Source organism: Engraulis encrasicolus, chromosome 4 (genome assembly GCF_034702125.1).
Source record: "Engraulis encrasicolus isolate BLACKSEA-1 chromosome 4, IST_EnEncr_1.0, whole genome shotgun sequence".
Classification (NCBI taxonomy): domain Eukaryota; kingdom Metazoa; phylum Chordata; class Actinopteri; order Clupeiformes; family Engraulidae; genus Engraulis; species Engraulis encrasicolus.
The window spans coordinates 2,912,501-2,927,500 of NC_085860.1; the positions used below are offsets into that span (position 1 = coordinate 2,912,501).

The window sequence follows — 15,000 nt, forward strand, 5'->3', positions numbered from 1 at the left end:
ACACACACACACACACACACACACACACACACACACACACACACACACACACACACTCACACACACACACTCTCTCTCTCTCACACACACACACACACACACACACACACACACACACACACACACACACACACACACACACACACACACACTCACCCCCATGCACCATAGCCATACATACCCATGTACAGGGGCGGAGTGGCCCACCTTTTCCCACCGGGAGAATTTTCCCCTTGGCGGCCCTCTTTAAAAAAAACAAAAACAAAAACAAACAAACAAAAAAAAGCGAACAACATGGTTTCCTAACCAAAAAGACAAAAGCCACGAAATCTGCAGTCGTACTACATGTGAACATTAGTGTAGTCAAAATATCAACCTGAATTGGAGAATTTAGCCTACACCTTGATGAAATGCACAGCCAGTGGTGTAGTCTATGTAAAACGCAGGTATACGCACCCATTTCAAAATGTCAGGGATTGCAGTATACCCACTTAAAATGGATTGATCCATTATTTACAATAGCACAAATGTATACAGTACACATAAAAAATGCTCAAATATACAGTATACCCACTTCAAAAAGTAGACTACACCACTGGAGCCATCATCACAGTCCAAAGCATTCATAGGCCTACTAGGTTAGGCTACATCACGCTACTGTTCCATGCAAATGTGCACTCCACTGTCATTTTGACAGTTTGAAATTGAAATATCGTTTAAGGAAGACGGATGAGCATGGGCACAAAGTTTTGAGAGTGGGGATTTTTAGAAGAGTAGGCTTACAAAATATAGTATAGTAGCCAATAGTTTACAAAAAGTCTGTATACATTGTGCAATAAACCCACCATGCAGCAAATAAGCCAAACCTAACTACTTCAAAGCACAACCATAAGTCAACAAAATGTATAACCAAACGGTGTAGGCCTACCTTAAAACGCTGTCTTCGTCGCAGCAAATGTCTTTGTTTCTTGCAATTACATTTTAATCCACAGTTTAGGCTACACACCCAGCACTGCTCACATCAGAATCTTGTGTGGTAATTATTTTGTTCCATTTCTTCAGACATTACATAGGCTACATCCTAAATGTGCCATATATAAATGTATGTATGATATACCATTATTTCGACTGTAATGAGATATACCTCTAGTTCTAACAAACCAATGCCATCAAAACATGTACAACGTGTTTTCCTGCTTAGCTGCAGTTCACTTCCTTACCACTTGGTGGAGTATGTTCGTAACCCAAGTCAATAACCACAGAACAAGAGAATCTGGAGTGGCAGACTGTAAACTGTAACAGTCATGTGGAAATCGGAAAATAAATCACAACTGACTAATATTTCCGTTCCTTGGTAACCAATCTAAATATCACAGGTTCTTGAAATACTGAAAACGAAACTATGTTACTAAGATCTGGTAAACTTCCGCGATCTACGGTGTATGAACATTATCAGTAGAGAAGGGGTGTGGCCAATTTAATGTTTGACACCGTCACTGAGGTATTGCGGTTGGGTAAACGGTATATATACTGTTGAGTCAACGACTCGCTTAAGTAAGAATCGATTTGTAGCTAGTTCACATTAGTTTCGACGCTGAACCAGTAAAGAATATAATGCGGGCTGAATACTTTGGGGCCGGCTGAGAACATAATACGGCCGTTGTAAAATATTTCGCGGCCGCGGCCCACCGGGACAAGTCCCCGATCTCCCGATGGCCACTCCGCGCCTGCCCATGTATTTTGCTTACTGTATGCAGTCCTTACATGACCGGGCTGGACTCAGTAAAGGAAAGGGCTTTTACGGGTATTAGCAACACTTTAAAAGCATCTCTTAGTGCAAATGCAGTGCCGCTGGACTACCATAAAATTGCCTTTTGTTGGTCTACTGCTGTCTCACTTAGATATATTACAAGACAATTAAAAGACCCTGGATGTCTGCCCGTGAAGTAATGCACTGCACTTTTGAAGCGGCAACCTAAATATACGCAAGGTGTCTGTTGTCAGATAGCAGAGGGGACGGAGGAGAGGTTTTGGCAGGGAGGGGGAGGCAAAAGGCAGATCCACTATTTCATTCCAGGTGCTGGAAAGGCTTGGAGTAGCCAGCCAGGCTCATTGTACCGGTAGGTAGGCCACTGGTAGTACCTCGAGTCAATATTGCATTTTAATATATGGCAAGCAAGCATATTGATCAGCACAGATATACAGTAAGTAAGATGTTGGTTGCCAGATAGCAGAGTGTGCAGAGTGAGCTTTGGCAGGGAGGGGGAGGCAAAACGACCATTCAGTCACAATGTCATTTCAGGTGGTGGAAACTCTTGGAGTTGCCAGCCTGGCTGTCTAGTAGGCCACTGTGGTACAATCTCGATTGAATATTGTCATTTTCTCCAGTGGCAAGCTTGTGGAGAGAAGGCAATGCAACAATGTTGACTTGTATTGATACTGGGTGAACTTCAACTTGAAATGTAGCAATATTGATTGACGAAAAACATGCAGTAGGCTATATACAGTATATATTTTTTAATATTTGTTTTTGGACATTTTAGCCTTTATTTAGACAGGACAGTCAAAGATGGAGACAGGACATCAGTGGGAGAGATAGAGGTGGGGTAGGTTTGGGATATAACTCTGGTTGTACTCGAACCTGTGTCCTCATGGGCATGCAAGCCCAGATGTGGGGGGCTTAGCACGCTGCGCCACAGCATCCCCTGGCAAAAAACATATTTGGCAGTGGGCTAGTAGAAGGGCGTCGTAAATATGTTCTTACTGTCGCAAAACATCTATGCAAGTAAGTAAGCAAGCCTATTTATCAAGATCTGACATCGGCCAATCCATTTACAGTAAACTGAGGTTTTACTCAGAGGAAAAGGATTCATCTTCTTGAAAACAGTCATACTCTTGCCATGCATGCGGCTTGCAATGCTGTCAACATGGCTTGCCAAGTACTGCTCAATCTCAGCCATAATAGCCAATATCATGAATCAATCTGGAGAAGGGAGATGTCATGTCTACACTTCACAATCGATGTAGTGCCGTTTGTAGAACAGGACCTCTTCTGATGGATGAGACTCATTACCGTGTTGTCCTTCCATCAATATCTGGATCTGAAATGATGATGTCAAGATCCAAATAAAGTGTGTGTGTGTGAGTGTGCGTGCGTGCGTGCCTGTGTGCGTGTGTGCGCGTGCATTTGTGTGTTTGTGTGTCTGTAATGCTTACTCTGTGGTAAGATCCAAATAAAAGTTTGTGTGTGCGTGTGTGCGTGCAAGTGCATCTGCGTGTTTACTGTATGTCTGTATGTCTGTCTGTCTACAGTAAGTGCGTACGTGTGTGCACACCTGTGTGTCGCTGTATGGATCCCACCTGCGCATGAGTGTCTGTGAAAGTACAGTATGTCTGTTCGTCATGCTCTGTATGTCTGTATCTCTGAGTATGTGCGGTGTATGTGTCCCCAGGTGGACGGGATCCTGTGCCTGGCAGACATCCTGACGGACGAGGCGTGTGCGGAGGCAGCTCGTGCGGAGGCGGCGGCCGTGGTGGCCCAGATCACCTCCCCCCACCACACCTCCACACAGCACCTGGCCAGCTTCCTGGAGAGCATGCAGGACATCGTCACCGCCCTCATCAGTGAGTAGGCTGGACGGCTGGGGGTGGGGGTGGTGTATGTTGCTATGTGGTATGTGTGTGTAACCCAACGTATACATGGGTTCTCAGTGTTTATCAACCCAATGTTATGAGGAGGGGCAAGACACTGGCAGCCAAACGCATGAGCTAATTTTTTGACCGACAGCAGCTTCCAACAATCAGAGCTTGAGTTGTGTGCAGCTAGGTTCGCGCAGTCAGGTTATAAACAAAATTGAGAACCCATGTGTTGCGCAGTCTGTCCCCCTTGCGGTCACAAACTCGCCACCACGCCAATGGGAGTCACAGCACGATGCCGCTGGACCAAAGAACCAGTTCGATAGCCCAGCGCTACCGATACTGTATGAGGCTTCGGGAGGGAGGTTTACTAATGTACCACGCCAACTCTGCTAGTTAGCCTCCGTTACATGTGTATGTGTGTGTGTGTATGTGTGGGAGTGGGGGGCTGGGTGGTGCATGGGTGTTGCATGTGCCTACACACCTCCACACAGCACCTGGCACCTGGACAGCATGCTGGATATCGCCACCGCTCTCACCAGTGAGTAGCATGCCTGGTGGGAGGGAGTGTGTGTGTGTGTGTGTGGGGGGGGTGTGTGTATGTGTGTGTGTGTGTGTGTGTGTGTGTGTGTGTGTGTTTGTTTGTATGTATGCCCTGTGTGTGTGTGTGTGTGTGTGTGTGTGTGTGTGTGTGTGTGTGTGTGTGTGTGTGTGTGTGTGTGTGTGTGTGTGTGTGTGTGTGTGTGTGTGTGTGTGTGTGTGTGTGTTTGTGTGTTTGTATGTATGCCCTGTGTTTGTGTCTTTGTGTGTGGGTGTGGGTGTGTGTGTGGGGGGGGGGGGTGTAAGGCATAATCATTGTGAGTGCGTGCGTGCGTGCATGTGCGTGCGTGTGCGTGTGTGTGTGTCCGCTTAGAGAGAGGGAGAGATACGGCACACCATGATGCTGACGTAATGCTATCTGAGGCTCCTCTCAGAGTAGGGCAAGAGGGCCTCCTGTGCTGTATGCGAGTTACCTCTTGTGGCAAGGAGGTGCTAATGCATTGCAATGCAATTTAATGGTGCTCTATCTTCCGCTCGGAGCACCTTGTGTGGTGAGGTGTTTTTGCTTTGTATGGTACTCAACAGCAGGTCTACCCCTTTGGGGGCCCTAGGCAAAATATAGATATGGGGCCCTCTAGAATGGCCAGTTTGCCATTTACCTTGAATGGGTTCATAGCTGGGGGACCCTACTGAGGTCTGGGGTGCATTTCTTAAAACCAAAGTTGCTTACTACATTAGCTACTTTGTTATTTTCAATGCATTTTCCCATTCAAGTTCAAGTTCAAGTTCAAGTTTCAATTTTATTGTCCCCAAAGGGGCAATTAAGTGTGCAGCAAGTCCACAACATATAGACAACAGATAACAGGACAAACCATAAAGTGCAGGGTTTAAAACATGACCATAAATAGAGTTAAAAGTAGCATAAGAAACATCATATTAAATACAACAAAATAAAAACAAAAATTACACATCACACCATAAAATGCCATAAAAAACCATTCCCATTGGCAACTACCGAAGTTGATAACAGGCTAACAACTTATTTTTTGAGAAATGCACCCCTGATTTGCTGGGGCCCCTAGTCAATGGCCTAGTCTACCTATTGGTAAAACCATCTCTGTAATGTTGTGTTCATCTATGTCTCAGAGCTGTGTGAGAGTGCCTCGTGTGGCGAGGTGTTCCTCCTGGCGTCGGCGGCTCTGGCCAACATCACCTTCTTCGACAGCATGGCCTGCGAGATACTGCTGCAGCTCAACGCCATCCAGATCCTGCTGCAGGCCTGCTGCGACCGCCAGAGGGTCGACACACCCTACTCCAAAGACCAGGTAAGTCTCATCACTTTATACGTAGGCCTACAGTATACTAAGTTACACAAGTCTTACTCCAAAGACCAGGTACATCTCATCACATTATACGTATACTAAGTTACACAAGCCTTACTCCAAGGACCAGGTAATGTATATCCCATCACAGATTACATTTACCCGTTCTCCAAGGACCAGGTATATCTCATCATGTTATATACTAAATTATCTTTACTCTTACTCCAAAGAGAAGGTACGTCTCATCACATTATTCGTACACTAAGTGCTGTATATCACATTATATACCAGATTACATTTAGCTTTACTCCAAAAACCAGGTATATCTCATCACATTGCGGTACTAAATTACATTTAGTCTTACGCCAAAGACCAGGTACATCGCACACAGCTCTATATACCCGGTGTATTGGTTAGCATTGCCGTTGCTGATACTGTAGACTGGCAGAGAGTTTATGCATCCAGTGGCAGTCCTACTATGACTGCCGCACCGGTTGGCACCCCCCACCCCAGCAAAAATAGATTGTAAAATCAGCTAAAAAAACCTGCAAATACCACGTTAATCTTGCAGTAGCGTGGTAACAGTGGTGGCACAGATATAGCATGTTTAATAGCGCTAATTGGTGCTTTTCAGATTGTCGTTGGAGATGGGGTTTGGCGGTAGCCTGGGCGAAAAGCCGACTGTTGACTCCGTCAATCAGTCTGGCAAAAGCCATGAGGAATCCGTCTCTGTGGAGGGTGGTAGATGGTCTGATCTTACTCTATCATTTAAATTAATTGGAGCTCCAAACTCAAATTATAACCCATATTGTGCTTTATTAGCATGCCTATTACGATATAGCGTCGCAAAAGCAAACAAATACCAAAATGAAAGTGTGAATATAGTTACGTTAACCAATCAGTAACGGAGCTTGCGGGTGAGTTCCGCGTCATCACTCTCAACTGTTTGCTGATTGTCTACACACTGAGAGAACCGAGCTCGAGGCTTTTGTCAGACAATGTGCGGAGCCAAAATGTTTGGGTGGAGTACATAGGATGGATGGCGCCGCGAGGCTAGTTTGGCGGTGACGCCTCAGGTGACTGCCCAGTTGGCCCGCCCCACGACCGCCCCTGTGCGCACCCTGGGTCAGCTGAGAGGGGGCAGTGCTTAGTTGCCATTGGGGGGCATTAGTCCATTTCATTTTTTAATACTAAGGGGGGTGTTGTCAGGCTGAGGTCAAGGGGGCGTTGGGAGGCTTGTGATGAGGCCAAGAGGCGTTTGTTCAAAACAAATGTTGAGAACCACAGCATTAGAGGGCAGACACCACTAGAGGGGGGGCACGGCCTTCTCACAACACCACATCCACCTCATTCATAAGATAAGATAAGATAATCCTGTATTGTCTCTACAAGAGAGAAATTTTGCTTGGACATGAGCGCGTGATGTAATACCAAAAAGACAACAGTACAGTAGACAAACAAACAATAAACATGTACACTAAACAAGGAAACATGTAACATGTAAACAGACAGCTGTTGTTCGTATGGTTCTTCATCTTGGCCAACCGACCGCACATTCGTCACAACATTCGTCCAGAATAATACAATCATCTACGGCAGGGGTGTCAAACATACGGCCCGCGGGCCGCATCCGGCCCGCCAGAGGGTTCCATCCGGCCCGGAGAAAAAAAAAAAAAAAAGTTAACTTTTTTTTATTTTTATGAAATAACCGAAATGCGCAATTACACACAAAATCGAGACCTGCATGACATTAACCCAATGGTCCCTCTCTTATACTGTATATATGTAGTAAAGTGCACATCACACTTCTATTATAAATGGTGAATTTGTACTGTAACAGGCATTTGATAAAGCTCATATATTATAGACCTCATATATAGAGATAAAATGTTAATATTTCTTATTCGTATTGTATTGGTATTGGTTGTAATTAAATAATAAATATAATTGGATTTGTATTGGTTCCTATTAAGCTGAAACTGGAAACGGTATGTTAGAATGAGTGAAAATGCAGGAAATTACATCTAAGAAATAAAAAAAATTCTGGGGGAAAACCCCCAGACCCCCTACCAAAAATAGCTGTCCCTTATTTAATTAATTGACGGTTATCAATGAATAAATGAAGTCAAGGAAATTTTGCATAGGATTAGCAGTTTATCAGTATTGCATTGCTTTCTACATATTCAACACACTTAAAACGTGATAGCACTGAACACTAATCCTCTGCTTTACGTTTTTTTTTCTTTTTTTCGATAATGTTAGTAATGCGGCCCGCTTGAGGTCCACATGGGTTGTATGCGGCCCCCGGACTAAAATGAGTTTGACACCCCTGATCACGGCCTATTCCCAAGAGCAGGCCCACCACATATTCCTAAAACCAGACGCACCACCTATTCCTAAGACCAGACCCTTCACATTCCATCATCACACATGGCTAAATCTGTGAGACCTAAGCCATCACTAAGAGATCTAAGAGACCTAGAGATCACTAAGACCACTAGTTTGTAAATAAACCACTACAGAGTGACAAAGGAACAAGTGATTAAATTTTGGTGGTGATCCGGGTCACGATCTGGATCCAGGTATTTTTAAAAAGATTCTTCACCATTGCGGGATAGGGTGAATTTTGACATTCCAGTTTCTTACTCCACAAAGACAAGGCAGAAAGACTTGAAAAAATAGGGTGTAACAGTCAAATGTTCTATCAAACAGCTTCCTTGGCGAAGGGTCTGCACTCTCTGAGTGCATGAGTTAATTTGTGTGTTTATGTGTGCAGGTGGTGACCATACTGGCAAACCTCTCAGTGCTGGAGCAGTGTGCCACAGAGGTGCTGCAGGAGAAAGGTGGGTATCAGTTAAACCTGCTGCTCTCAACCACCAAACCTTTCCCTCAATTCACTAAAACACACCATGACCAGAGGTGTCAAAAGTAAAAGTAGTCATTTTTGTTGCACAACACTAGCACATAGCTTTTACGCCACTTACGCCATTGTACCTAAAGAGATAGATAGACTGTGTTGTTACTGAAAAAACAAGAACCAACAACAAACTTGATCCAACCAGCGCAGAGTCAGCTGATCGTAAGACAAGTACAGGTCTACTTTTTACTCAGATAAGTTACCTGTGTTGGAAGGAAACCATTTTTCTTTTTTTACTTTTACTTTTAACACCTCTGACAATGACATTCTACATGGAAATTAACTAGGAAGCGAAACAATCTCAAACAACTCTCCCAAAGCTTCTCTCTTAAAATGATCTGATGGCTGTGGTAATGCTTTATTTTTAGATGCGTCCCACGCATCTCTATAAGAGGCTTTGGTGTCCGTCCGTCCGTCCGTCCGCCCGTCCGTCCGTCCGCCCTCCCGTGATGTGTTTCCCTCCCGTGATGCGTTTCTGAATTGTGATTCCCTCCTGTGATTCCCTCTTGTGTCCACAAGGTGGCAGTCGCTCAGTTTTGGCCTGGAGCTCATGCGTGCAAACCAACCGTGCTCTTTGCCAGTGAGAAAAACATGGCGGCACTTCCTGTAGATTTTCACATGAAAGTTTTGCTTAATTTAAAGTCCCTAAGCGACTATAAATGTTGTGGCTTCCATATATTGATGTAAAAGTGCCCCACGAAGTAATGAAGCACAACAAAGTTACTCCACATTACCATTTGACCACTCGTTTTTCTATGCTAAACAGGGTAGCTAATGTAGCATTGTAAATGATCCAGGGAGAAAAGGGGGAAATGTTGTGATTTCAGTCCGCCTGAGGCAACGATTTTTCGTGGGGAAGATGACCTGCACCTCGGTGGCATTGAACACGCCCCCGTGCCTTATTTGGCTCGCCTCAGCACGTGCGTCCTCAGTCCAATCGCAATGCTTTATTTTCCCCAGACGTTTAATCGCATTTAAGTGAAAGTGCCATGTATACACATCGCAAAATAACTCTTAATCCGATCTATTTAAATCGCATTTATTAAATCGGACTTAAAAACATCATGTACACGTAGCCATTTGCTACGTGTACATGATGTTTTTGAATCGGATCTAATAGATCGGATTTAAGTAGATCGGATTAAGAGTTATTTTGCGACGTGTATACATGGCAATTTCACTTAAATGCGATTAAACGTCTGGGGAAAATAAAGCATTGCGATTGGACTGAGGACGCACGTGCTGAGTGAGCCAAATAAGGCGTGGGGGCGTGGTCGCCAAACCTCCGGGGAACTACTGGGACACAAGCTTATCTTCAGCCCGAAAATGAATTCCCTCAGTGGACTCAAGGCTGGTAAAATCCCCTTTGGGTCTGGTTCTTTCAAATGCTAGTTAGCACCCTCCTAGCTTAGAAAAACGAACTGGTGAAAGGGTGATGTGGAGTAACTTTGTTGTGCTTAATTACTTCGTGGGGCACTTTTACATCAATATATGGAAGCCACAACATTTATAGTCGCTTAGGGACTTTGAATTAAGCAAAACTTTCATGTGAAAATCAACAGGAAGTGCCGCCATCTTTTTCTCACTGACAAAGAGCACGGGCTCTTGGCGCCATCGTGTGGTCAACGAGCATGCGTGGAACGACCGGATTTATTGTAATTCTGATTAAAAGGTTACATGACAGAGGAACGTGTTTAATCGGATTTAAAAGAGGAATAAACCACCCACTTTAATCGGACTTAAGTTTAAATCGGAATAAACTTAAATCCTGTTCGGTAAGTGTTTACATGATGTTTTTAAAGTGGAATTAAGTTTTAATGAGATTTAAAGTGAGTTAAATCGGATTTAAATGCCTCATGTAAACGTACCAAGTGTCTCATTGATTAGTTTATGGAACTTACTGTTTGTCTGTTATGGTCCACGAAGACAATATCCACGTGAAAACGCAAACGCCTGCAAACCACTGTTTTGACAGAAATACAGTTCACCTGTCGCCTACTCTGTTTTCTTCCCAAAGCGGCATTTAAAAGTATTCCATGAAATCCAACATCAACGTCACTTCAAATAGGTGACAGCATCATGCTCACACATGAAATAACACTTCAGTGAGGGGGGGGACATCACTGCTCTCATATTAAAGTGAAAAGAGAATTTCACATTTTAGTTTATTTAATGTAGGCCTATGCAAAATTGCAAATAGCCTACTCATTTAAATCTGTCCAGAAAGGGTTGTAATGTTTGCCTGTTTTTTATGTTTGTAATTAAAAAAAAAAAAAAAAGTGATTTAAAAAAAAAATAGCCTAACAAAAATAGAGATTTTATGTTAAAAAAAATGTGATATGGGATGGACCGATGGCCCCCCTAAGCTAAATTCGCCTTAGGTCCCCACATTGCTAAATGTAGTGTAAGGGATTATTTTGAAAAGACAGTAACATGTAATCAGCAATGCATTACAGTTTTTCAGTAAATTGCCCAACACTGTTGAAATCCTATGGTACTTTTTCAAATCCAGGCTTATACAGTACATGGTAGGCTTATTGATAAATTGCCTTGACAGGTTATGAGGAGGCCAAGGGGGCGTTTGGGCAAAAAAGGTTCAGAAAGGGCATAGACGGACGCATCTGTTGTCCGCCTGTCGGACTTGTNTAATTAATATTGACTTAGGCTACTCTTTCCAGCCATCACCCCTTTCTCACTACCAAGGAAATCAAATTGGCCTTGCCTTACTGCAATTTTAGTTATCACCACAAGATGACAGTACTGAGTTGTTTTTAAACAATGATCCGTTGCAATAATGCCCAAGATACAGTATTTTCCAAGGAGAGATGGTGTTGGGGCACTCAAGAAGATAGTTACCATTAAAAGCCATCATATATTGAAATGTTTATATACTGAAATCAAATAGAACTGGTATGATTCTGATATCTTCACAGACATATTTAACATTTTGGCGTTTTTAATGATGCCTGCCGTTAATGTAGCCTACATTTATATATTATTTAGCACACAAGAGTTTGCCAAAGTCCATCCATTCATGCAAAATGTATTGTGGAAGACAAAGACTGTGATGGACAGATGCACACACGGACAGACAAATTAGAGAATGTTGCTTCGATAGACAGAGGCATGAAAACCATGCTGTCAAAGCAGCCCATTCTATACTGCTAACTCTCCTGTAAGTATTGAGCGTCTATTGCAGCTGCTGATTAGTTAGTACAGCATTATCATGTGATGTTGCTGATTCTGAATGTTTTCTGTGATGTTGCTGATGTCATGTTCTGCTGTGTCTACACTGTAAAACATTGCAAGCCAGTTAAACGTAAAAAAGTAAGTTGCCCTGCTGCAGTTTGTCAGTTAATTCCACTTGAGAAAGCCTCGAATTGAGTTAAAGTCTCGAGTTGAGTTAACTTACAAACTTAAGGGAGCAGGGCAACTGACTTTTTTTGTTTAATTGGCTTGCAATGTTTTACAGTGTGGTGAACCCCTGCTGCTATTGTTGATGATGTGCTGTATGTGCAGTGTAATGTAATGTGTAATAATATAATATTTGTTATTGTTTCTGACGTAGGGATCGAGCGTCTGCTGCTACTGCTGGGAGAGAAGCCCACCTCCCCCAGCCAATCAGAGGGCGCCGCATGTGAGCGCGTGCAGCAGAAGGCCGCCGTGACGCTCGCTCGGCTCAGCAGAGACCCTGAGGTGGCCCAGACGGCCATACAGCTACAGGGTACACACACACACACACGCACGCACACACACACACACACACGCACGCACGCACGCACGCACGCACGCGCACACGCGCACACGCACGCACACACACACACACACACACACACACACACACACACACACACGCACACACGCACACATGCACACTCGCACACACACCTCAGTAGGGACCCTGAAGTGGCCCAGACTACCATAGTGCTACAGGGTAGGCCTCAGGACACATGCAAACACACACACACACACACGCACACACACACACACACACACGCACACACACACACACACACACACACACACGCACGCACGCACGCACGCACGCACACACACACACACGTGTACCCACACTTGCACATAGTCACTCACACACACACTAACACACGCTCATGCCCATGAACACAAATACACATACGCATTCTTGCCATTCAGACATTTCAGAATGACTTTACATCTTCCTCCTGCGAACCATTTTGTTGTGAAAACAAACATTCTTCCGCTATGAGCTTCCAAGTCTCTGGATGGCCTTTGGCCCTCAAATGAGACAGTTGGACAGACAGTGGACATCTCAAAATTGAACATTGAACAAATTATAATATAGCGGGTATTTTGGAGTAATTTGGGGTTCCAAATAATAGACATCTCGATTTTACATAACTTGACAATGAACTAACTGTTAGCTTGATACCAGGGCTGCTGACAGCTTTGGCTGGCCCCGGGACAAAGTCATCTGAAAGGGCTCCCTACCCAATGCAATGTAATGAGGAACCAATTCTGGGGCCCATGTCTCCCTGGGCCCAGGACAACTGTTCCCCAGCGTCCGCACCCCTGCTTGATACTATGAGAACACATATTTCTGTCCATTTTACATGCCAGTGCTGTCGGTCTTTGTTGTACTTTCTTGTCATAATAGTGTTTGGAGGTAGGGTGCGCACATCCACAGGTAGTTGTCCAGGTGCCAGACAAAAGGTAGGCCTGAGGAAGATCCCTCTGTTGGATCGAAACGTTGCCATGTGTTTAAATGAAATAAAGTATTTTTGGAGTTAATACACAGTGTGCAGACCGCTTCATCACACTACCTTTCTTGTCATAATGCCATATGTATCCTGACTTCACCCTGAGCTTGAAATTTTGGCACAAACTCTGGCTCAGTTGAAATAAAAAGGTTACGTTTTGAGGATCCCTAAAGCTATAGACAGCCTTTTTATCTTTTTCAGTTGTGGTAAACCCCATGAACCCCATATATGGCAAATCAGAGCATCAAACCTCATGGCCAAATATTATACAATTATCAACTTTTTAAAAGTTTCACTGCGTTGTCCGTCATCAAATTTGATGAGACCTGCCGTTTCTCTCATGTGACTTGCATTAAACTCCGATGAAACCGTGTGGAGTGAGTCCCAGTAGAAACACAAAGTCAATTCAGCCCAAGGTTTTACATTTTAGGCTCCTGTAGGAAGTCTTCATTTGGGCTGCCCTCTAGACAATTAAATAGAATGGAAATTGTGCAGTTGTGCATGGGAGGGTATGGCACGCAGGAAATGTACACATGAGCAATATTCATCTTAAAAACAATGTTGAGAGGGCCACGTTCACATATGCACATACACAGACACACAAGCACACATCCACGCACGCACACATGCACACACAAACGCACACATTGTGTTTGCTCCGCTCTGGGCATTCCTCATGGCACTGGAGCATGGAGAGGAAGGGGTGCAGTCAATTAGTGCTGCTACCCCTCTGTGCTGGAAAGGTCAGCAGGCTCTACTCAACAAGGCTCCTCGCACGAGCATGTTTGACTTGTCAGCGCCAAGGACCCACCACTACCCACGGCCTCGCACGGCCCTGCAAACGTTAAAGCATGCTAAGATGTTGAACTTGCTGCAGCTTCATACTGCAGCCAGGCCTCCTCTTGTGCATCACATTTAGGCAAGCTGTTTACTGGTATTGTTGCTTGATAGCCTCTTTGTGCAGATGGGCCCTCCGACAGGTCCGTTCACATTACTGAGACCATTAAGTAACAGATTCAGACTTGGTCATTACCATTTTGGTGGCCATGAGGTTCGAAAAGAGGCTCCGTGCAAAGGGGTTAAAGTGACATGCAGGAGTTGCAAAGTGGCACACATGGTTTGTAAAATGGGATCGTCGGTGTTGAGAAATCTTGTAGGCCTATATAAGTAGCCTTAGCATGACAGTTACCTCCATACAGCAAATTAAGTGCCATACTTGGTACCATGAGGTAGTATGTAATACGTACATCATCTAATACAGATGAAAAAACATGTCTTTATCAGGTCAATTAATCAAAGGTAAATTGATGTGTGTTATTTTATTTTATGCTTTAAGTAAGGATTTGGTGCTTTTTTCATCTCTGCCCCCTAGCTATTCCTCGACTCATTGAGCTGTGCCGTTCTCCAGCCGAGAGGAACAATAGTGACTCCGTCCTCGTAGCCTGTTTGGTAAGTCACTGACTGGCCACATGTCCAGCTGCATGAACACACACACACACACGCACGCACGCACGCACGCACGCACGCACGCACGCACGCACGCACGCGCACGCACACGCACACACACACACACACACACACACACACACACACACACACACACACACACACACAAATGGGAGTGCCACTACTGTACATTATGTGTAGGTACAGTACAAGCAGATATTCTTTAAGTATATAGAGATATGCCAACATAATAGGTTGCTATGGGCACCTAATGTGACCAGGTTCCGGTCTGCCTAAAAGGGCGTGTCATAATGCTCCTAGCATTGAATAGAACAGTCCTTAGGTCTGCCTAGGTCTGCCTAAAGGGGGATTTCCCCCCACTCCCCCTTGCAATAATACA

General features: G+C 44.3%; 1 protein-coding gene across 2 annotated transcripts in view; it reads left to right on the top strand.

Moving 5' to 3' along the window:
- The window catches only part of LOC134447181 (protein inscuteable homolog), a 68,466-nt gene that overhangs the window by 51,657 nt on the left and 1,809 nt on the right, over positions 1–15,000 (top strand). For both annotated transcript variants that reach the window (XM_063196528.1, XM_063196529.1), the window contains exons 8-12: positions 3,453–3,624; positions 5,323–5,501; positions 8,275–8,341; positions 11,984–12,139; positions 14,527–14,603. In XM_063196528.1, coding sequence (XP_063052598.1) covers positions 3,453–3,624; positions 5,323–5,501; positions 8,275–8,341; positions 11,984–12,139; positions 14,527–14,603 — 651 coding nt within the window. The remainder of the gene's footprint in view (positions 1–3,452; positions 3,625–5,322; positions 5,502–8,274; positions 8,342–11,983; positions 12,140–14,526; positions 14,604–15,000) is intronic.